Source organism: Uranotaenia lowii, chromosome 2 (genome assembly GCF_029784155.1).
Source record: "Uranotaenia lowii strain MFRU-FL chromosome 2, ASM2978415v1, whole genome shotgun sequence".
Taxonomy (NCBI): Eukaryota; Metazoa; Arthropoda; class Insecta; order Diptera; family Culicidae; genus Uranotaenia; species Uranotaenia lowii.
Genome location: NC_073692.1, coordinates 160306489 through 160331973, shown reverse-complemented (window position 1 = coordinate 160331973; position 25485 = coordinate 160306489). Strand labels below are relative to the sequence as shown.

Sequence of the window (25485 nt, the reverse complement as noted above, 5' to 3'; positions counted from 1 at the left end):
TTTCAAAGGCTCTTTCCACCATCATAAAACTGCGATCAAACATACGAACACCAAACCTGAGGTATTCTTAATCTGGATAGTAAAAATCACTTAAAAAACACTTTTTCTTTTCAAGCACATACTTTTGGTAGAAATTTAAAAAAAAACAAATTACTGTATAAAACTAAAGATTTGAGAAGTAAAAATCTTCACCTCGTCGCCACTATTATATTGAGGTTTTCCTTTGGATTAATAAAAAGACAATTTAGCTTGTGTTCTTAAGCACGCTACAAAGACTTCTGAGCCCAGCTCTTTTTTATTCGTTTATCGAAGTCAGTTGGTGAACTCATAGGGTTACCACAAACTTATAAATTCAAATTATGAAATTTGAATTCTAAATCCAAACTTAAGGAGGTATTCAGATTTTCGAACTCAGGATTCAGAATTCGGAATTCAGCAAAGTGTGCGAAGAACAGAACTCAGAATTCAAAATTCATAGTATGGAATTACAAATTCAGAATTCCGACTGACATTTCTGGACTCAGAATACGGAATTCAGAATGCAGAATTTATATTTTCGGTCTCAGAATTCTGGATTCAGAATTCACTACTATGAAACATGATTGTTTTCAAACATTCATATTTCTGCATTCTGAATTCATAATCTGAACTCAAAATTTTGAATTAAGTTCAGAATTTAAAAGGTAGAATGTTTTAGGGCACAAAATTTTGGATTCAGAATATAAAAATTAAGTATTCACAATTAAAACATAAATTTTATTTCGGGTTTTTTCTTTCTGATTCCTGATTTCTTTATCTGACTTCGAAATTCGAACGCATAATTTTGGATCTGAATTCTGATTCTGAATCTTAAATCTGACCCTTAAAAGCACCCGATTTCGAATGAAAAAGTGTGGAAATCTGAAGTCTGTAGGGATAAACGAATAAATTTTCGTTTTCGTTATCTGTTGGTAAGATTAAATCGATTTTTTGAGTTTCTGTGGCTGTGGAATTGAAAACTGCGCAACCATATCCATACATTTTCAACGTTCAATTTAATGGATCGTATAAAAATCTCAGTGTACTGGACTCATATTTACGCAACGCCATCTATCAAAAAATGAAAACAATATGTGTTCGAGCCACCCATCTGTTCTGCCATAAATCTTTGGCTTTGCGCAAAAACTCAAGCTGGCAACACGATCCGGGAGAGAGGCCGCTTTTGATCGCTGTCATCAGCCAGCCGATACTCTCTCTGTTGTGTCGTGCGTGTCAGTGTCAAGCAGTGATGCCACATTTTAATCGGTATTTTGGAACCCAAAAAAATCTTTTATCGGTATGAAAATCCTAAAAATCGGTATGAAAATCGGTATTTGAGGTGGATATTCAAAAATGCTTACATTTTCAACTTCCTAACGTATTTTTAATATAAATGGAAGCTTGTAATAAAAAGCAAGTCTAACAACTCTTATGAATGTTAAATTTAGTATTAAACTAGCTGACTAAGTGTGTTTTAGCATATATTCCTTTTTTATCTTGGTTCTAGGTAACGCAAGTTTACATAAAAAGACGGTTTTGAAATTTTAACAGAACTTTATGTTTGTTACGACTTATACATTTTTTTTATTTTAAAACTATCTGCATTTGCAGACGAAAAGTAAAAATCACAAATAAAAATTCAGCAGAGAATCCAAAATTAGTATTCCTTTCCATAGTACTGGATGGATTGAATGGAAATCTAATTTAAAAGTTACCGTTTGATAAGAAAAATAAGGGCATGGCGGTCACCTTCAGGTTACACTTGGTTTAGGCATATTAATGAAGTAAAAACTTGATTCTTTAATTGATCAACCTAAAGGAAATTTTAATTTAGTAAGCACTTACAAATCCAATGGCTTTTTGATGTTCGAGGTAAATATAGGCCCAAGTTGATGTTCTTCGTTTGGTTGATGGTTTTTTTTGCCAAACTGGCCATTTCAGCTTTCAAATCCGTTAGTATTAGATATGAGTTCTAGCGGTTAAAAAAAGAAATGATTGCAGAAAGTTGAGAGAGTTGTTGCTTTAATTTTTTTTTCAGACAATGCAAAATTAAATTTATTTTTTGAAAAATCACACATTAATCATATGAAAACCCAAGAATGTTATGCGAAAATAAATGAGAAACGTGTTCTAAAAGAAGGTGTTCTTAAGAAAAATATTTAAAAAACACATAGTTTTGCCAAAACTGAAAATACCCATTTTGCCTGGCGTGGCATGGCGATTTTTGCAGTTAGGTACATGTGATATAAATTATTTGGCTGTTAAAAGGCTGGAGAAGGATTGAAGATTATACCGATGATATGACAAACCGTGTATCTGATTGCACTTCAAATCTTGACATACCACATCTGGCGACAAGTCGAACAAGAATTATATTCCAACGGTGTATATTTTCCCTTGAAAAGTTAGCATCTCAGAAGACAGGTGCGTTGTCAATTGAGATTGATCTTTAGAAACTTCCACCTGCTGTTGACAGTCGCAGAAGGTCAAATATCAGCCTTGAGCACTATGATAGTGCATCATTTGACAGAACATAGGAACAAAACAGCGCGAACAACTGAACGAATTATGAGAGTGAGCCGTGGAAATCTTTGCAGGGTACTTTAAAAGTTGTACAGATCAACTTACGCCACGCCAGCTACCGCACTTTGTCTCCTTTCTACGGGACCTTTACGAGGATAGCTTGAATTAAGTGGGAATGAAGAAGTGGACTGAAGTTTGAGTTAAAATCTTAAAAATCGGTATGAAATCGGTATGTTTTGCCAAAAATCGGTAATCGGTATATACCGATTCTTGGTCAAAATTTTGCTCAAAAATCGGTATAAATACCGGAAAATCGGTATGTGTGGCATCGCTGGTGTCAAGTCAAGCGCTATTCCAGCCAGCCAGCCAGCTTGTTCCCTATCCAAGTCTGTGGCCCCGTTGGAAGAGCGAGCTAGTCGAGTAGCAAAGTATAGTGTCAGAAATCAGCCAGCCAGCAGCCGTCAGTAGGTGAAGAAGACTAGTCCGGTCCGTGAGGTGCAGTGAAATTGTCCTACAATTGTTTGAAAACTTGCCTCGGGAATACTCCAGGGGTGGGAAAAACCCCAACCGGAACCTTTAGAACCACACAACCAAACGATTGTCCAAAATGGGAAGTAAGTATCGTTCCGGAAAATTGTGGAGTCCTCAAAAACCTGGGGCTCGGCACGGCATTTGTACCTTGAGATTTTTTCTCGCTTTTTTTTTTTGCTCTGTTCAATCCACGTAGACAGTGAAAAAGCTCCGCGTTGGAACTTTCCCTTGGCTTGCTTGTGTATTTCTTCTGTTGCTCGTCAGGTGAACTGAGATTTTAGAAATTGAAATTTGAACACGAAATTCGAAAATATGTTGATAATTTTTATGATGTTTGTAATACAAACTCAATAGTTTTCAACTCGCCTAAACGGCCGTGCGGAGCACAAATTCTCATCTAACTTTAAATCAAAGCCAGCTAACAAAAATGATAAATTTATTTTTTTTTTGTTAAAACTTCTAATATACAGTAATTTGGATGTCTGTATTTCTAAAAAATTGAATGTTCAAAAGTTTATGAGTTATTTTCTTATTTTTGTTATAATTTACTCTGTAGTTTTATTTTTTTTCATTCAACATTTTTTCTTAGATGTTTTGCTAGCCTTCAGTCTTATTAGGGATACAATGAGTCTGTAAATTTCAAATTAGGTACTTGAGTACGTAAACTTCCTAGAAAACATGCTTTTTTAATAAAAAAAAAAAACTCAAGGAGATAAAACATATTTTTTGCCATTCAACAACTCGACGAATAATAAATAATTATTCCGTGTTTAAATGTTTATGAAAAACTGGACTCTAGTCGGTAAAATATTTGAATAATTTTTTATGTTGAATGATTTTATTCGAAATGGAATTCCATAAAAATATTCTTGAACTCAATGTTTACCACGAATAACTTCTTTAATACAATTTAGCTCAACTTAAAAAAATATTTTTTCTCATCTCTCTCCAAACAGTTAAATTTTTGGAAGTAATCAAACCGTTTTGCAGTATCCTGCCGGAAATTGCGAAACCCGAACGTAAAATCCAGTTCCGAGAGAAGGTACTATGGACGGCAATTACCTTGTTCATCTTCCTGGTGTGCTGCCAGATACCCCTGTTCGGTATCATGAGTTCCGACTCGGCCGATCCCTTCTACTGGATTCGTGTCATCTTGGCCTCCAACCGTGGTACCCTCATGGAGCTGGGTATCTCCCCGATCGTCACATCCGGATTGATCATGCAACTGCTGGCCGGTGCCAAAATCATCGAGGTCGGTGATACTCCTAAGGACCGGGCTCTGTTCAACGGGGCGCAGAAATTGTTCGGTATGGTCATTACCATTGGCCAGGCCATTGTCTACGTTATGACTGGAATGTACGGTGACCCTTCGGAAATTGGAGCTGGTGTGTGTCTTCTTATCATCATTCAGCTATTTGTCGCTGGTTTAATTGTCCTGCTACTGGATGAACTGCTCCAAAAAGGTTACGGATTGGGATCCGGTATTTCGCTCTTCATTGCAACCAACATCTGTGAAACTATTGTATGGAAAGCATTCTCTCCGGCCACTGTCAATACTGGACGAGGAACAGAATTCGAAGGAGCTGTTATTGCTCTGTTCCATCTGTTGGCTACCCGTCAGGACAAAGTCAGGGGATTGCGCGAAGCATTCTATCGCCAGAACCTGCCCAATCTTATGAATCTGTTGGCAACGGTCCTCGTTTTTGCGGTGGTAATATACTTCCAAGGCTTCCGAGTTGATCTACCAATCAAATCTGCTCGCTATCGCGGTCAATACAGCAGCTATCCGATCAAACTTTTCTACACATCCAACATCCCGATCATCCTGCAATCGGCCCTAGTATCCAATCTGTACGTCATCTCTCAAATGTTGGCTGTCAAGTTCCACGGAAACTTCCTCATCAACCTCCTCGGTGTTTGGGCCGATGTTGGAGGCGGTGGCCCGGCTCGTTCTTACCCCATCGGAGGTCTCTGCTACTACCTTTCTCCACCAGAATCTCTTGGTCACATCGTCGAGGATCCCATCCACGCTGTCCTTTATATCGTCTTCATGCTGGGTTCGTGCGCCTTCTTTTCCAAGACCTGGATCGATGTGTCCGGAAGCTCGGCCAAGGACGTTGCCAAACAGCTGAAGGAACAGCAGATGGTTATGCGTGGCCATCGGGAAAACTCGATGATTCACGAGCTTAACCGGTACATCCCAACGGCAGCTGCCTTCGGTGGCCTCTGCATCGGCGCTCTTTCCGTCTTGGCCGATTTCATGGGAGCCATCGGATCCGGCACCGGTATTCTGCTGGCCGTCACCATCATCTACCAGTACTTCGAAATCTTCGTTAAGGAGCAGAGCGAGATGGGCGGCATGGGCACCTTGCTGTTCTAATTTATTTCATATGTACGTTTTATGCTTAAATTAAGCGCAATTTTCCACGAGAGACAGAGAGAGAGCGCATGAGACACAGGACTACAAGGTTGGCATCACTACGATTTACGGGCTCCTGGAGGAACTACATCGACGTAAAGTAAATCGTAACAGATTCCGAGAAAGGACATCATTCTGAGTAAAAAAAACCATTAGAAAGGGATTGAGCTAGGGCGCGTGAACGCAAAACTTGGTATATTAGTGAGTGTAAGAAGACTAGGAAAAAAAAACTGAAATTATCATTTAATTGTAATTTTATTTCATTCCTTATCGAAAAATTGTAACGATATATGAAGGATCGATTGAAAACAGCAAAGTAAGCTACAAAAAATTGCGCTCCCCGAAGAGCACTAAACAAGGTCAATAAAGATGTGTAGAATAATAACACTGTTGATCTTGAAAGTATTGTCCGAAAATTATCCGGCTCGAAGGACCAAATGTTCGGGGTCATAACCGTTGAAGAGTTCGGATACGGGGTTTTCTTCCCGTCTCTAAGGCAATGGTTTCTACCAACATTAAAGCTCACTGGCAATTTGAAGTTGAACGCTGATGAATTCTGAACAATGAGGATTGAACGTTAAATTAATTGAAAAAAAGAAGTGAGAATATAGACTAAAGATACGAGAACTGCGTTTTGTTTTTGTATTTTTTATCTGTTTTGTTTTTTTCTGTCTTGTTTGTTGTTTTTTTGTGTTTATGTTTGTCTTTTTCTCAATTTTTTTGTCATGTTCTCTCTTAAGGCTAGTCTAGACAAGGGGACAGTTCGTCTCGAGACGGTCTCAGCCTTTCCCATTTTATTCGGGAAACACTGAGACTGTCTCAGGTTTCCAACAAAAACAGACAATAAAGTTCGTTTCACAAAAAAAAACGCAGTTCAAGTGGCCTAGTGTGGACTAAGCTTTATTTTATCTTTTAGTCATTTTTTGTTTAAGCTTTTTATTTGTCGAGGGGGCATTTTCGAAGGAATTGATCAAACTAAGGCCGCTTTTTCACAAAACTCACCATTCATGTAAACGTATTGATGCGTTCATCTTTAAAATTTTTTACGTAATCTACACACTTTTCAAGATAATTTAGAGTTACAAAATATCAGAATATTTTTTTTAAAATGAAATGAACTTGTTTTTATACTCATAGAAGTTTTAAAACACTATATTCAATGATTTTTAAAATCATAATTTGAGTGCATTTATTGCACACATCAATAGAAAAAGCCCCTAGATGTAGACTTTTGATGTCTGTATAACAGTTGAAGGCTCTTCAGGAGCTTTCAAATAAGCTGTCAAATCTGGCAAACAATATGCTTCTCTTTCCACCATATGTGAATTTAGTTTAGGGAGACAAAGGCAGACAAAAGCTCGAACTGCTCGATTTTTCGACTGTTATAATGCGTGCAACATTTCATTTATGCACGCATCAATCCGCCTTGCCAGGTAAATTTTTTGACGTTTCGGAGTTAGGACAAATGTATGGCCGTTTTCGAAAGCTTTCCAAAAGCTCCCTAACTAATCGAAACTTTTCTATGGAGGACATGGTGTCGCTAGTGTTTGCTTAATAACTCCCATTAGAAATTTTGTGAAAACGAGGCCTAACGTTCGGTTCATTTTTAGAAGATACTTGTGTTTATTCATGCTTCAAATAGGATATATTTGAATAATTAAGAATAGAACTCTGATATTTGTCCGGATGCAATTTTGTTTCGTTATATCTTTTCATATTATAATCCCAATCACTTTCGAATTGTGTTTGATGTACCTATCATACATTTGTTTGCGTCAGAGAAAAATCGTGTCATCAGATTAATGCTTTTGTTGTTCATTGAATGCATTTGATCATAATGGTTTCTGTTCTCTCATATCCAGTAAATATAGCTACGATCCGATCTCAACCTCTTCTAGTTGACTGGAGGTTTTTTTTCTTTTTCGGTAAATATTGATGAATCTTTTCTTTTTGTAGTCATTCTCCAAACAATTGCTAACCATAGAAATTTTCTACCTCTCCTAACACTCCAAACATAAAATATAAATTTTCATTTATGTTCTCAGAAAAAATAATCAATTAGCATCAACTGATCTTTTTAGATTATCACGATTTTTTTCAATTCTTATTACACACGTGCAATCGAAAACTGATTCCAAACAAAGCTTTACAGTGGAAACAAAAACGGACACATTAATGACTGACTGAAGACTGCATCCATATCGATACACGAAACGCTTGTAATGTCGACAACTTTTCAAGATCTTTTAAACTTTTTATTTATGCGAAAGTACCTAACTTTCGATCAAATGATTGGTTGGGAAAAACTTAGTTTGAAACAGATTTTATTAGATGTTTAAAAAAACTTACAGGATTCTTTTTCGTGTCCAACAATACAAAAAAGGTGTGACAAAAAGTGATAAAAAATACACAAAAACACAATTATGGGGAGTTGAAGTATCTTAAACTATACATATTTATTTCGATTTTCTTTCGAATGGAGTTGATCTCTAAACCAAATCACAGGAGGGATTTTTCGAAATGTTACTCTACATTCTGCCCATATCACACTCGAGATCACGGAACCATTTTACCTTTGCAACTTCTTTTTTTTTTATCATATCGTGATGGTCACTAATTTTGCAATTAAAGATCGACCGAATTAATTCAACCTACTAACTCGATTTCCTATCATTGATGACCTCATATCTCCTACCTAAATAACTTTGCTGCTTCAACAATTCCACTAGTCGGTTACCAAACCCTTCTGATGCAGAACGACGGTGCCTTTGGTGTTTAATTTTTTTTTTTTAATTAAATTCTAAGTCAAGAAATGGTGTACTGCTTTCCGTGGATTTACCGTCCAATCCTAATAGAAATTTCCTACTACACATAAATTTTCCATTCGAAAGAAAATCGTTTCAATCACGGTCAAATATTCAGTCCTTAACAGATCCTGGTTACATTTTGGGATTTCGAATGTTGAATTGTTTTTTTGTCCTCTACCGTATTTTAATATAATTGAAGAATTATAAAACTGGGAAAGTAAAAAATGCAAGGTTACAAAAGTTAACAAATAAAAATCTTACATGCATGAGGCAATAAGATTGGTGCAAAAATGAAAGAAAATTATGAATCGAATGAAATGTGGACAATTCGAGAACCAAAGAACCAACCAGGATCTGTCGATGTTGTGCTTTTGCTTTCAGTGATTCGGTAGGGTGACGTACATAGAGTGAAGTCAGAAACAGTTGATTGAGGATAATCTTTGATGTAAGACAGTAGCAGTTACTTTTCCGATCAGTTTTCAACAATGGTAAAAAACAAAATATTTTTTTTATATTCAGTACGGATCTAAGAAGAGTCTCTATAACTATTACTTTTAAAGTAGAAGTACCTAATAGTTGTATTATAATATATTATTATAAAGTAGTAAGTATCGCTAGCATTGTTGGGTTAATATTTAAACCAAGATTGTAAAGAAAAATCATAATATCAGGTCGTACAAACTAAAATAAAGTTTCCTAATATAAACACTTCTTTCGTCTATCATCTACATAGCAATGAGCAAATGACGTGTCACTTGTTGAAATTTGCAAAAAGTGATGTTCGCTTTCCGTTTTCTCATCAGATTTTTTTTTCTGTTTTTGGCATAAGAGCTCACGTTAAAAGTAAAATTTAAAATCTAATAAATATTTGTTTCATAAATCACTCCAATAAGACGTTTGTTAGAGTTTTGAAAACGTTACTTTCAAATAATTTCCAACTAATCCAAACACAAAACAGCCAACATCAACAACATAAATGCATCGCTCCAAGCACTGCACTTTACTAGCGATTGATCTGGACAAAACTTTTGCAGAATTGTATCTTTTTCTGTTACCCTATTCAAATGTGTAATTTGTTCGCATTTGCTCGACAGTTTGCTTCTGATTTTTTAAAGTATACATATAAAAAGCTTTCTTCATAAACATCTGCATATGATTGGATTAATCAGGTTAGGAAAAGCACTAAAACTTTCCTATTAAATATTTACCGGTGTGGTTTTGTGGGGAGTTTACAGTTATTAAATTCGCGTTTTGCTGTCAACTAAAGAGTTTGTTTTTGAACATAATTTCTGCACTGCACACGTTAACGTCGTCCTGCTGCTATCTACACGCTATATATGTTTGAATCAGTCACACCTTCACTCGTTTACTTGCACTCAACATCCTGACAGATAGTGTTGAGTTTTTCGTGCACTCCGCCATCATCTCGACTTCCGTTGGTACTGCACGCGTGTAAATCGCTGGCTGACGTAACGATATTGATCGAGCTCACCTTAGCCCGCTCGATAGCAGTCACTGTATTTTCGCCGAGCATCTTGAACAGAATGTACCCGATAATGATGGCGAATCCGGCTACCAGAACCCGTACGAACGAGTCTTCGTTAAGCTGGATGATAACCCAGGCGCCGGCACCAGTAATGCACATCAGCGTTACGATGATGATCGTCTTGGCCCAGTGCTGTATCGTAAAGCCTTTCTCCCAATCGAGTCTAAAACATGAAGAAACGGATTAGTTTTTGTTCATTTGATCGACTACTCTAAAATTCTCTGTAAACCCACCGATTGGACCGCTCGATTTCGTACGGTGACTCGCAAACTTTGCACTTCAATACCGTATCAGAATTGGCACAACTTTCCACCAACCAACGACGCAAACACTCGTGATGCACCGAGCTCACATCGCCGGTACATTTGCAGGGTTGAATCAGCGGTTCAAGCTTTTCGCCATCGTAACAAATCCAGCAGTCCTTCTTGGCCAGGAACGACTGTCCCTCTTCGGCTGTCGATGTAGACGCTTCCGGTTCCGAGGAACTACTGGCTCCGGCTGCAACCGGGTCGATCTGACGCGTCAACAACTTGCGTGGATTCAGAATCCACAACTGTTCCGGGGCCATCGAGTTCCATAGACAGCAGGGAAACCACAGGGCCACGCCGACTTCTGCCAACCGAAAGACGATGTCGTGCCAGTTTCGGGAGTACACTGGTACCCTGAAATGAGAGAAACAAAGTGTGTCGTTAGTTATTGTACAAGCTAAGCCTCATTCTAACTTACTTCTTTTTCCAAAAATCACCCAACGTTTCCGACGTCAAGAAGCCTATAATGACGATCAACATAATCGCCTGGCTGAGCAAACCGAACCGTGACTGGTGCAGCTGGGAGGCGTTCACATTTTCACTGTTTGGAACGGTGCCAAAATCGTACACGAAACCGCCGCGTACCTGAAACAAATAGGAATCAAAAAATGTAAATATGAATACTAAAAACATTTAGCAAACTCTGTTACTTCAAACGTCGATGAACTATGCCCGCGTTTGAAAGTTAGAATTTTAAATCATGCGAATGCGCAACGATTCAGTCAATTCCGCATTGCAAGGGTTAATGGGGAAAAATGTGATAGTCCTGGGTACATTTCACCCGTATCGGTACATTCGCACCCTGACCAGCTGTTAGTAATCGCAATCAAGCCCTCTCGTATACGAGATTGCATTTGGTAAATAAACAATAATCGCTGCAAGCAGACCCTCACATAACGGAACTGAACCCACTTGACACAGTTCACACCTCACATGTGTAGATAAATCAATATACGACGGCTTTTGGTTCTAATCAATTTGTTTCGCACTCTGTAAACCACACGCGTAGAGCAAAATTATGCCCAGCTTTTCCAACCAACCAACCTTGAAAAACACCTCCACACCGTAGATGAGGAAAAAGATGACCACGATCAGCAGCAGGGCCGCGTAGCAGCCGTTGAAGAAGTGTGTATTGCGGCCGGAAAACAGATGCGAGTAGGCAATCTCGGCCAGAAACAGACTGTACGGCAGCAGGTTGAACGCCAGGAAGCCGAGAAAGCTCTTGGACAGGAACTGGGACCGCTCCCAGCGGATGTCGCGCAGGTGGAATATCTGAAACGAAAAAAAAAAACAGACGTTAATGGAATGTAGTTGGTAGGTACTTTTTGTTATGGCATTGTTACACTTTTTCATATGAGTTTGATTGGATGGAATGAATAAAAATTTGAATACAATTGACGTTGGCATTTTCAGCATTATTTCTGGCTCGTTGCTTCTGGTTAGCTAACACTAAAAAATCAAGCCTTTTTCGGAATTGGCATTTCTTATTGCAATAAGTTTTTACCCATTTTTAATTTATTTTCAAAACATATTTAAAACGTGATGAAAGTGGGTCAGCCACGTGATAACTCATTCCAATACGGTAATGAAGCCGAGAAAATCGCCCATGTTGAACGACAGCGACTTCTGCATTTATCCCTAAACGCCTCAAAATGTCTCCAAAAGCTCAAACACGTAGGACGTGGACTCAGGGCTTGGAATCGTCGAAAGGAAAAATGAAATTGAAATTTTCCTTTATTCGTCTCACTTCAGCAAATTTCAATTTCGAGGAGTTTTCTTTCATTACTCGAATGAAATTGAATCCCCTCATGTTCACTGCTCGGGTGAAAGAAAGAAATTCAAAAGTCAGCAAAGAAATTTATATTTGAATAGTTGAAACAATCATTGTGTTTTCTGTTTTTATAAAAAAAAAAAAAAGATTTCAGAATCCAGGGGAAAACGAATGCAAAATTCACTACAAACCACAGGAGGCAAACGTTTGGAGCCCTGCAAATTACTAGAGAAAACCGTTTCGATCCTATAGGCGAATTTGACGGTTGTTTTCCTGAGCGATTTTTCTGCCCTGAAATCGTCCTGTAATTTCAGCTGTTGAAAATACAGGACGAAATGGTCCCGATCACAGGAGAAAAGATTAGGTGTGTACACACTAAGATTACAAATTTCTCCTTCGGAATAATAACTATCTGAATCACAGGGAAATGGCTTGATTTAAACGAAGTTCGAACGAAACCCCTCTAGAATCTCGGTGCGCTTCATTTCTTCTGAAATTCGCGATGAAATTCCTACGAACGCACAGGTGATCGAACAATCGCCCTGTATCACGGGAGAACTTCAGCTGTCAACCGTTTTTTGTCTCGCTTTTTATAAATAGTTTTTCTTTTTCAACTTTGGCGGAAAGTTATGTAAAGTTTCCGTTCGTGACGACAAAGGCCAAAGGAATCTGCAAGGAAACCAGCTGCGAAATGTTGCTCTTACGGCCATTTAGGACACTTCCTCCAGACGAGCCATCCATCAGCCAAGCAAAAACAGTGAAAAATTGAGCCGTAAATTGTGTTGTGTTTACAAAAAGAAGTGATTAACTTGATACCACTATCGAACATTGTTATTTGTTCTGTTTTATAGATGCGGCCAGGATTCAGCTGAAACATCGGTGATGTCATCGGTGAATCCAACTGGTCGAGAAATTGGCTGTCGCAACATACTTTGTTCCATACCAAGTTTCAGGTTTTTTTTTGTCAAAATGAATAGTTACTAAAAGAATAACATTTCATTGTTTTTTTTTTTCAGGCAAAATACCGGAAGAATCAAACGGAATACAACAGCGATGTGATATTATAAAAAAATCATCAATAAAAGTGCTTTTAATTTTAAATTGGTAATTTGTGCGAAATATATCTTTATAAATATATCTCTTTACATTTAAATTTCGAAAGGAAACAGTCTCGAGGCTACAGGATTATTTCGAAACCTTCCTGCAAACCATAGGAGAACATCGTTTCGACCCTGCAGGTGATTTTGACAGCTGTTTTCCTGTAGTGGTTTTCTGTCCTGAGATCGTCCTGTAATTTCAGCTGTTGAAAATACAGGACGAAATTGTCCCGATCACAGGAGAGAAGATTAAGTGTGTACACTAAGATTGCAATTATTCCGCTCGGGATCATCATCCTCTGAATTACGGGAAAACAGCTGAAAATGAGGCACGGGGAGATTGTTGAACGATTCTCGTAGCACTTCATTTCTCCTGAAATTCGAAGGAATTCTTTTTCGAATATTCAGGAACTCGATCATATTTAAGGCAGCGATTCCCTGTATTACGTAACACGTGATAAATTTTCACTGTCATGTGTTTGTTTTGGAACATTGATCCGCAAAAACGATTGTTCCCGGTCATTAGTTGCGACAGTTGCAACCGCAGAAGCTGCTGAAAGCCGTGCGGCAACATTCATCGGCAAAGTGTCGTCAATTTCGGCGCGAAACTGGCAGAACAGTGTGAGGCCCAAAATTATACCGTTTCGAACCTTCAGGTGAATTTGACAGTTGTTTTCCTGAGCGTTTTTGCTGTCCTGAAATCGTCCTGTAATTTCAGCTGAAGAAATCGCCCCGATCACAGGAAAAAAGATCAAGTGTGTACCTATTTCATGAAAAAAGTTATAACCATTTCAAAATAAAAAAAAATCTGAATCTTTTGAAAAATATTTAAAAATGGTAGACTTTGCTTGCTAGAGCTTTTAATAATTTCATGAAATATTTTTGCAAAGGTTATATAAATCAATAAATTCGCTGGCAATGCAAATCAGTTTTTGAGATTTTTGTTTTCTCATCCTACGGTTACACAGCTTTCAAATAAGCAGTCAAAAACGCAAAACTTAAAAAATGCATGTTGAAAAAAAATGTATAACATCGAATATCTTTTCTGGGGTAAAAGTTATGCTTGTGCTTTGTTCACATGAATTGTACTACAAGGTATATTTTTCATCCAAAGTTACATTTTTGGAACTTTCAGTACATCATCTTTGGCGATTTTTGAATGGAAAATTTTGTTTTCCCATTTCCCATGCAAATTTCCATACAAAATTAAAACTCGTTGCGCTAATTGAGGACTCGATGGATTGCTTCCAACATCTTTATTGCTATTTCTAGCAGCAAAAACAACCAAAAAAAGTTATGGGAGGTGTAAAAATTTAAGAATTTGAAATTTCCATACAAAACTTGCAGGGGTCTAGTGGTCATATTCGATGTTGATTTGATTTTTTCCTTTTTCAAACAATATTTTTCATGTATTTATCTTTTTTTTATTTACGACACTTTACCATACTTGTAGCAATCGTGTTAAATTTATCTGATTATACTTGTTCTGTTCGTTCTAATTTGCATACATCTTTAGTGGCGTTGTTTGATTATTTATTGAAATTTCAAGTCAAAATGATTTCTAATTTTTTTTTTACTTTGCTTCATAAAAAATTTAAAAAAAAATCCTTAATGTAGATATAAAACAAAATGGGTTGGATCCGGTCAATTAAATGACTAACTGTATCTTTTAAGGGTGTGTTGGAGTGCAACTTCTTTCGGATTTCAAAACGCAAACCTTTTTGGTCAAAACAAATGAAGGAATTTTTGCGGATATTAAAGGAAAATTAGGATGCCCGGGTTTTGTTTGAAAAAACGCAAAAATTTGTTCGGAACGCCACTTTTTTTTGTTTTTCTTGAATGTTTTATTCTCAAGCTATGTGAATGAAATTTCAGGATATGGAGCTTTCCGAAAAATTCTCTTGCCAAAACTTTGCCGAAGAGGACAAAGCAGTAGGAACAACGTGAAAATAGCTATAACGTCCCAAATACAGCATTATTTTTTTATGAAAAGAATCCTATCCAATCCAATTTACAGCTGGGATGAGCAACCCGCGGCTCTCGAGACCTTCCTGTGTGGACCGCGAAGTTTTACTGAAATTGAATTTATTTCTCAACTAGTCCGTATGATATGATATGTCAGTGACTTGATCAAATATGCATTTCACTTGTTTTGAGTTGCATTTGCCCCACAATCATTCATATTGTTAACTTTCTTCTAGTGTTTTAAGTAAAGCTTGCTTCAGATAGAATTGGAACGAAAACAGTTGTCTGTATTTTAGTTTTTTTTTTTGCCCAGTATTTCTAATAGGGCGGAACTGGGGGCAGCAGGGCCGGATTAAGCCATCGGGAGGCCCGGGGCAATTTTTCTCGGGGGGCCCCTATAATTCCATTTTTTTTTCAAATGCTATCCAAGAAAATATAAAACCTTTTAAACGTGTAAAAAACTGGAGATAAGTTAAGTATACTATCTTCAAATTGGCTGCGTAAAAAATAGTTTCACTTATATTCAAATGAAAATTGTTAATCAATGACGTGCAAACATTGTGGAAGAGTTTAGAAATTTCTTAGAAATGAAAACTCTGATTTAAGCTGCAAAATGCAAAACCTAATTCTCTTTTTTTAACCTTATCACCAACTAAAATCCTTTAATTTAAAAAAAATTACCGGATAGGTATTTCAAATGATTTTCATATCATCATTGATCTTTTGGTTTGTGCTTATTCGAGAAATATTTACCTATTGACAATTAGGAAGTATCATGAAGATTTTAAACATAGAAAACAATTTTAAAAACAAATTAAATCCACATTCCATAGAGATACAGATATAAGAGTTTAGGAATTCAAAACTTTAAATCACGTTTAATTCAGAACCTAAACTCAGTGTCTCAAATCTAAATCATAATTTCAAACCAAGTTTTGAAAACAAAAATAAATTAAATTAAAAAAAAGATACAAAGTTACAATCAGAGCAAAAGCAGAAATTGCACCAAATGTGAATTTCAATTCTATGTCTTTGAAACACAGAAAAATCTATTCATGATATGGTTTTGAATATGATTCCCATCAGATAATTTTTTGTGAAGAAAGTTTCATTTGATGCCCTCAAAACCAAAGGGGGATTAGTGCAAAAATGGTCGGTTGAAAAAAAAATTGAGAATAAAGATTAAATGTTGAAAAAACACAGAATCAGTTATCATCGAAAAAAATCAGATGATAAGGAATCCAAATGAGTTTAGTACCTTAAACAAAAATCCAGAATTTTCAAAATTCAGAAAAATTATGAAACTGAACTTCAGTAACTGAAAAATCAGCACAAGGCTTGAAAATCCCAATGAATTGAAACTAGAAAAAGATGAGATTAAGATCATAGAAATATTCATATTAAGAAAATCACTTAATGATACTAGCAACTCAACAATCAGATCGTTTTTATGATAATTTTAGAATAATCATTCAGAAAATGATATACTGAATTCAGGATATTCACTTCAGTAGATGAAAATATTTTGGTTAAGTCAGTTGAAAATGTTCCAATATAAATTTCAAGCCCAAGACAGCAATTGGGATGGAAATTCAATAAAGAAACCCTGTACTGTCGGTTGGTCCAATTTAAACAACTGCAGTTTTTTTTTAAAGATTTTACTTTCAAAAATAGGGAGGGAAAAGGGTTTAGAATTTATTAACCAATGAAATTTCAATAATAATGATTGAAAGGTGAACAGTTATTATAATACGCATATTAACCCGGATACTGCCCGGGTAAAATTCTGAAATGTTTTTCATAAAGCGAAATTAGCTGCTATTTAAGTGCAGTAAACCATAACTTGGAAACTTAGCGTAACAACAAACATTTTTGTTGTGCAAGACGTTTGAATGTGATGAAAATGAGGAGAAGTTTTTTTTTCATTTTTTTACCTGTTATGTACACAATATCGTAACTGATATATTTCGATTGAAAAAAATGGAAATTTAAGGTGTTTTGCCTCATAATCTTCTTTATTTTTTTTCGGATTCGGTTTGGTCCAGAAGAAATTGATACTCTCAGTTCGCAAAATGTGGGAGAGCTCCTTCATTGCTTACTCTAGGGGGCCTCCTTAACTTTTTTAAGACAAAAACTAATCTAGATATTATTTCACGGGGGCCCTTTAGTTTTTATATTTCAAGTTTTCTTTCCGATATTCTAGTTTTGATATCTTTTCATGGATTTGAAGTATGATTGTAGGATGATTAAAGTAATGTTAAAACTTTTTTCCCTCGGGGGGCCCCCCTAAGCCGGGGGGCCCGGGGCAATTGCCCCTTTTGCCCCCCCTTTAATCCGGCCTTGGGGGGCAGTTAAGGTTTTTCGGAACAAACTGAACCCCTTTCTCGGCATACCATTCTTGAACGAGTATGCTGTAATGACAGCTTGCCAAATCTGGCCAAAACATTACGGGATGGTCGTGGAATCGAATGAACGGTAACATTCGTTTTTGGGACACTCTTTCTGATATAGTTCCGACGTCATTGTCTTATTTGTAACGAAAACTTTCGTATTTTCATTTTTTTTTTTTTTTGCAACAGCTGCACTGCCGCTGCCGGCAAGTCTGTCCCATATGCAAAAACAACGAACCGAGAAAAACGGCTTTAAAGATTTTTATAAACTTTCGTGGATTCCTCGGTTGAAACTTTACCTTTTCTACTTCTTTCTTCACAGATATTAAGATAATTGTTGTAGAATTTCGTCCAATGTGTTTTTGATTTGGAAGTTGTTGATGCGGAGGAGGAAATAATGATGGGACAGCCTTGCGATTATATATCGCATGCGGATTCAATATACCCGCAAAGCTGTCCCATATTTGGCTTTTCTTTTGTCAATTGATCATTTTATTCTCTCTATCTGCGCTTATTACTTTACTGGTTGTTTACTGATAAAAATAAGTTTGAAATGATGTTTATGACATGTTTAGATAGTCAAAGATAAAGAAAGTTTATCGTAAGAATTGAGAAGGTCTAAAATAAAATGAATAACAACTTTCCATGAATAAAACAACCTGTATCATCATATTTTGGAATGTTTTTCGGTCGATTATCTTTTTAGAAAGACTATAAATACCTTCAAATTAAATTAATGCTGAATCAGAAACGGCAAGGTATCTTGGCAGCAAATACTTGATGAGAAAAATCAATTCAATATGACTTAAGCGTGTGCTACCAGGTACGCGTATTTTCGTTCATAGATTTTATGAATTCCAAGCAGCAAGTAACAGCATGGCAAAAACCTAAAAAAAATATGGCTTTGTAGCCATGTAGCCATTTACAAAGAACAATTCAATAAGCTTCATGCGAAATTTAAAAAAAAAACAGATTGATGGAATTTACCCATTAGGCTAAACTTAGCTTGTAAAAATTATGGAGATTGTTATTTTTAACTTTACTGTACTGTTTTATCTAGTCTTACTTTCGCAATTTCAATGAATGCTTATTTTGTTGCACACATTGTATGAATATTTGTAAAATTAACGTAAATCAGAGGAGCAATTTGGAAGCATTCTGTATAAATAGACATATGGGACAGCTTTGCGGGTATATTTCATATGGGACAGACATGACTTGGTATTTTTTCATATATGTTGAGAACAAAGTTATGAAAGTTTTTAGTCTATATTGAAGAACTAACTGTATATGAACGATTTTTGAGATAAACTGAAAAATGACGAAAATGCATATGGGACAGCCTTGCGAATAGCGGCAGTGAAAATGCTCTCCAAATCATTTTTGGTGTTTAATTTGGCAGGAACGTTCTCCCGAGCCGTTGTCAAGTAAAATTTTTGATCTGGGATTTGCCCGAAGTCAGCCTTGGCATAGGTTTTATTGTCCATCAGAAGAAAACCGTCGAACTTTGTCAGCACCTGGTCGTATAGGTTCCAAGTATGGATTTTGGCCACACTATTCTGTTTTATGGTCGGATTTGGCTGTTTGCTAGCTCGATACGACTTGATTCCTTCCGGAGTCGAATTCCTCTTAATCGTCTTTAAAATCTTACCACGCAGTTTCCGGTCGATAGTTCCACTTCGACGATTGGCTTGAGGCTTCCGAATCGTCGTCAATGTTTCCTGATACCATTTAATAACGCGCCATACGGTATTTCTGGGCAATTTCAGCTGTTTAGCTTGCCTAGCTGCAGACCTCAATGGGTTTTCCAAATAACTGTGGACAATTTTTTTCTCTTTTTTCGGCATCCATGTTGATTGTTTACAAAGTAAGTACGTAAAGCTGACAAAACTCTCGACACGTAGGCGCCAAGAACTTCAAATTTGTCCACCAGGAGCGCAATATGTGCAAAAGTTTGTTCCAACTCTAAATGAAGCAAGCTTTATTTATTGTGTTCTTGCGAAGGTTTAAGCAGGTGCTATCGGCTTCCACGGAATTCTGGCGACAAAACACTAGCGCCAAATGAGGGTTGACGGGTTAAGATTCAAGCTCGAGTTTAAACATTCAGAACTTTTTTCACGCACACACATGCACCAGTGCAATTTGCATTGCTTGGATCCCATCTCGCAGGGCGGCATCATCATAAACATTGTGTAGGTGACGTCAACGATTTGTTCGAAAAAACAACAGCCCGACTATCTTGCTTGATACTTAGAGGTCTTTGGTATAAGTGCAATATTATTTATTTTCGAAGTGTAGGATGGAGATCTTTTTAAATTTAGATTTGATTTTTTCCTTATTATTGAACTACCACTTTTAAATTAAAAATCCATATAAAGCGGACCGAAAAGCAAACCACTACAGATGATCGCAGAAATTTTGAATCCGTTGAAAAGGATTACTTTGTGTAATAAATATGTTCAGAAAATATTTTATGAAAATTTAAATATTTTATCAAATTTGGCGAAAAAACTTATTTTGTTAGCACTCAATTACTGGTAAAAAACTTCTGAAATCTTTTTGTTCTTGAATATTGATTGAAATGAGGAAAGCTTTTTAATTGCGCCTGGGTGAACAATTTTAGATATCGACTTAGCCTTAAAGGCGACGATAAAAATTCTGATTTCTTGAAAATTAAAATCTGTGATATTGTGATTCAACGAAACCAGTCTGTCACGATTATCCGTGGTGCATTTCTCAGAAATTTCGTAGAAATATTGTGCAAAACATCGAGAATGGAGTCAAATTACACTTGAAGATTAGCAATCCACATTACCAGTAATAATTTTTTTTTGTCTTTATTAGAGAGACTTTCAGCCTTTGGCTGGTTCGTCTCTAAAACCAGTAATAATATTTCCATTAATCAGTTGAAAAGTTAATAGTAAATTGTTAGTGGTAGATTAAATTGAAAAATCCATCTATATTAAATTAAGAAAATCCGTGAAATCTGTAAAAAAAAAATTAGAATCAAGAATGTACATTAGAGTGTCCCAAATGACCCGAGTTTTGAAAAAGTTATGCGCTGCAGACTAAAATTAATCCTAGGCCCACTAAAAGATATCATGCCAAATTTGGGCCAAATCGAAAAAGAGAAGGGCTCGCTCAACGAATCTGAAGTTTGTATGAGATATTGAGACATTTTGTTCGGGAGAAACACCATAACACGTTTTTCATCAATAACTTTGGTTCCCTTCGGCCGATTTCTTTTACGGTTTTTCTTAAAGTCTAAATTATGACAAATATTCCAACCGAAGGCTGTATTTTGATTAGAGTTAAGATAAAGAAGTTATAAGGCTTCGAATATAGGCTTATTTTTTAAGAGTGATATTCATCACTGTTAATGAGACGTCATTATGTTTGAACGCCCCAACTCGTTTGCAGTGATGAATACAACCCTTTAAAAGGTAGCCCATAGTTGAAAACTAATAACTATTTTATCTTAACTCTTATCGAAATGCAGCGTTCGGAAGAAGTATTTGTCATAGTTTAGGCTTTAAGAAACCCGTTTTCAAAAGGAATCCGTCAAAGGGAACAAAAGTTATTAAAGAAAAACTGATTGTCGATGTTTCTACCGAACAAAATGTCTCAAAATTCCATACAAACTTCATGCTCGTTGAGCGACCCCTTCCCGTGATCCGATCTGGCCCAAATTTGGCATGAGATCTGGTAGTAGGCCTAAAATCAATTTTAGCCAGCAGCGCATAACATATCACAGGTTTTAAATTTCTCATACAAATTTGGGGCAGTCTAATGTACATAACTATAACTGACGAAATTTGCTTAAGAATCGGTATTGTTGTTGATTTTTCTGCGAGTTCGACAACCTTGCTCAACATCTCTATATGCAATGATACAGAATGATACAGAACTTCAAATAAATAAACAGTTTTTTAGCCGTTTGTAGGGAAAAGAAGACGGGGCTTTGAGGACTAATTTAAATTGCGAAGAAACTTTTGGTAAACACTCCAAGAAAAAAAGGAATCAAAGTCAATAAATTTCAATAACAATTTACGGCGTGTTCGTAAATTGATTTTTTCTATCGAAGTGATTTTTTCTATCGATACTGGCGTTCGTAATTTCAACAAACTGTATGCAAAAGCATTGGAAGGTGATTTGACATCTACCAAAAAAATCGATGCATCACCCAAACAAATCAGTTTACGAACACGCCGTTAACGTCCAAAGCTGAGAAAATATTTATTTTCTAAAAATAAATTAATGTAGGGTCAAGTGGGGTAATTATGAACACGGGGTAATTCCGAACAAGTGCCATACAAGCTGCTGTAAGGGATGAATGAACACAAAAAGTTCCAAAAGTGGTAGTTTAACATCCAATTGATAGGTAAAAGCTGTTTTTGAACTGTTTTCAAATCCTTATGATATCATTTCAGATGTTTTAAAAAACCATTACCCCGTGAAACGGAAAACGTTTTCGACAATGTTCAATGTTTTGAATATCTGATCATAGGAAATCCAGCTGGAATGTTGTTATCACTTGTTTTACATTCAGTTTTTGATGCTTTGTCTGGATTTTGAAGAAATTTTGAAAAATTTTATTCGCACTGGCTCACAGGTGAGTGTTCATATTTACCCCATAGTTTTCGTCTTATGGGGTAATTATGAACACATATTCTTACTCATTTCCTGACATTTCTTTTACTTTTTGATGGTCTAATGTCTTATTCATCAACTTTGGGGGCCATTCACTAATTACCCAAGCATTTCTAGACCCCTTTCCCCCTCCTCCCCTTGTGAGAAATTTCTAACAAAACTACCTCCCTCCCCCCTTCTGTAAGATTTTAATAAATTTAGGACCGTGAAGAAATCTTAGCCAGGAAACATCAACACTCGGCATTCTGTATCACAGAATGTATGTATGTATGTTAGTTATCCACCATGGGTGCACGTATTCACCGCAGTCTGTGCCTAAGTATATGCTCACATGCCTTCTTAGATAATCAGTTTCGACAAATCTCCAAAGCACACGTACACCGTACCCGGACCCCATGGCTTCGTATGAACTGAACTGAACTGTGGATGAATGTATTGTGTTGGTGTTGGTATATTTTGGAAGAACGAGTCAATCAGATGGGTTAGTTTATTTACAGGTATTCCGGCATCCGTATTTATACATGGCCAGCTGGCAACTGATTGAACATTCTTATTATATAGTCAGTTATAAGAGGAAACACATCTTACCTGTCGGCCACTTATGGGATTCGAACTCAAAAGTTTTCTTGCCGCTACCAGGAATCGAACCCAGTACGCCTGGCATACCATATCCAGATTCGCGCAGCCTATCCGCTAGACCACATCAGCGCTCACAGAATCCTCTGGACCAAATTCAATAAATTTCATATTTAAGTAAGGTGTTAAGTGTTGAGTTTTGAATTTTTGAGAAATTGATTTTTTTTTTAAATGAGATTCGGATTTAGAAAAAAAGCTATGCCAATGAACGCAATTTTATCAAAACTGAAATTAAAATTTCAAAAGTGAAAAAAGTGAATAAAACAGAAATTTTGAAAAAAAAGTTTAAAAGTTTAAAAAATAGTAATAAGAACTTATTTTTTGTTGATAGAAAAAAGGCAATCAAATGTTTTCTTAGATTAAGTGAGTGTTGCGTAAGGATAGTTTTACCGGTAATACCGAAACCGAAAACCTGTATCCCAGGAATAGTTTTCTAACACCGAAAAAAGGTTTTACGTCCTTCCAAAGCCAGTTTTTTTTGGTATTGATAAATAACAAGGTTATAAACTAGACTTGAAGAAATTTTTAATTCTAATTAAAATAAAATTCACCATTTTTTGACAAAAAGTTTGCTGCTCGAGCTTTTATTCATTACCGCGTGAAATTTAACATTAATATGAACCTTAAATCTCTGCGATTAACAGTAAAATATATGAAAAACCATGATAAATTTATTAGGTAAATAAGTCCACAATCAAAGATCAAAAAGATACATTTTCCTGTATGCTTGGACAACATGCTGCTATTCAGAGCATTAGAATTACAGCAAATAATAATTGTTTATGAGTTACATTCGGATAACAAAGATCCGAAATCTTATTTTTATACTTAGTAACTTTTTTCATTCTTAATTTCTGTTTTTTGATTTAGTTCAAAATGATGTAGATGATTCATTCCACCTGATATGCAATTGCCCCTCGTTTGCTCAATTACGTTTTCGTGTTTTAGGACAACACGTTTTAAGTGAATCCAATTTTAAAAAATTAAACCTTAAGGGCATACTTTCTTTCCTCATACTTTTTGGAAAAGAGTTTTAAAGCTTCGAGAATTTGAATCCCCCTCATGGGATCTAGGTTTTCTTAGGTAAATGATGAAATCTATATACCACAAAAAGGCACAATTTTCCCGTATGTTTGGATAACGTGCCGCTATTGAGCCAACCCTCTTCTGATACCTGATATCGGATTGGTTTTGAAAACTTCTGCAGTAGAGCTACTAATGTGAAATTTTCGTACAGGTGATAAGTCGATCATATAAAACTGACAAGCCTTGTAAAAAATGACTGCCCGAGAAGATTTTAATGAGTGTTTTTGTGAAACCACCATCTTAAAAAAATGAGAATTTTCTGTATGTGTAAAGGTGTCAATATCATGATATCTCGCACGTACGTGAAAAGCCTAACCCACGACATTTAGGTGAAAACTTGATGTTTGCTGCGTAGGACATTTAAAACGGATGTAAAAACTATCGAGTAGCCTAACTCACCTAAAATTTCATACGTATGGAGAGGTCCTATCAAATAAAAATGATCTGCAACGACTTAAAGACACGAAGGAAAAAAGAAACCAACCAACCCGTAAAAGATGCAACAAAAAATTGAACTACCGAAACAAAAGATAGAAAAAATCAATAAAAAAGAACAATAAATAGCTATTTTTGTTTTGCTTTACCTCTAAATTTTGATTACATTTGTTTATTTTACAAGTTTTATACATGAATTGAACTGAGTTTTTATAAAAACCAGCCATTTTCTTATTACTACTAATTATTTTCATTATTTGGTGTTGAATTGAGATTTTCTGACACCATATAAATCATATTGGACAAGTCTCGGGGTAAATATGAACAGCGTTCGGGGTAATTATGAACAGGTTTTCGGGTAATTATGAACATAATTTTTAAAGTAAAAAATCACCTTACACTGCTTACTATGGGTAAATGTAACGTATAAATACTGTTACTTTTCAAAAAATTTATATCAAGTTCGTTATCCGTGTTCATAATTACCCCCTAGAGAGGGGGGTAAATATGAACAGACGGGGTAATTATGAACAGACGTCTCAAGGCCGTGGGTTGCGACCAAAAAAAAAAAGTTGCTCTACAGAATGATGAAGAGCACGGAAACATTCCTTCTTGGCAGCTTTTCAGAATTTATGTTAAGAAATAAACACATGGTGGCTGTAAGTATGCCAAATGAAGAAATTTTGTTCATAATTACCCCACCTAGCCCTACCTATAATTTATCGCTGAGATTTAAACCTTTAAATGGAAGTGGTGACAAATCGTATCATCGGTTTAAACAAAAAAGGTTTATTGTTTTCAGAAAACAGTTAAATCTTTTTTAATGAACAAGGAAGGCTTTCAAAAACTGAAAAGTGTTGGTAAAACAACCAGCATAATATCACGAACACTATCAGCGGCAAATACCACTATCGTGTTTTAATTTTTTCTATTTATGCGTCCCAAGCGTAATTTTTTGAGGTACTTTTATAAAAATAATCATGAACAGTTTTAAGAAAACCAATTTAAGTTGCTGATAAATTTTAATGAAAATAAAAAAAAATCCAAGTTATTTTCTAGATGTTTGATGAGTAATCCTGGGTTTTGACCAAATTTGCCTGGATAATGCCTTGATTTTTGGTCGACAAGTTTGGAATCAAATACCCGCATTTTGCAAGGTAATCAGATAAATTAGCCTGGATATGTCCGGCCCGGACACATGCTGAAAAAATTCTGACAATTTTGATCTATAGCCAATGTTTTTTTTCTTAGACTTTGAATAACTGAAAAATGAATAGTTGTAGCTGCACAGCAAAAAAATCTG

General features: G+C 36.0%; 2 protein-coding genes across 3 annotated transcripts in view; one reads left to right on the top strand and one right to left on the bottom strand.

Annotated features, from left to right (window-relative positions):
* The first annotated feature begins 2898 nt into the window (after window positions 1–2898).
* Window positions 2899–5876, top strand: LOC129743917 (protein transport protein Sec61 subunit alpha). The gene is made up of 2 exons (XM_055736160.1): window positions 2899–3155; window positions 4029–5876. The coding sequence occupies exons 1-2, from the start codon at window positions 3149–3151 to the stop codon at window positions 5450–5452; spliced, it is 1431 nt and encodes a 476-aa protein (XP_055592135.1). The 5' UTR covers window positions 2899–3148; the 3' UTR covers window positions 5453–5876.
* The window catches only part of LOC129743915 (uncharacterized), a 68597-nt gene continuing 48839 nt past the window's right edge, over window positions 5728–25485 (bottom strand). For both annotated transcript variants that reach the window (XM_055736158.1, XM_055736159.1), the window contains exons 5-8: window positions 11197–11424; window positions 10571–10737; window positions 10078–10506; window positions 5728–10007 (exon numbers count right to left, since the gene is read on the bottom strand). In XM_055736158.1, the coding sequence (XP_055592133.1) occupies window positions 9665–10007; window positions 10078–10506; window positions 10571–10737; window positions 11197–11424 (1167 nt within the window). In that variant the 3' untranslated portion in view covers window positions 5728–9664. The remainder of the gene's footprint in view (window positions 10008–10077; window positions 10507–10570; window positions 10738–11196; window positions 11425–25485) is intronic.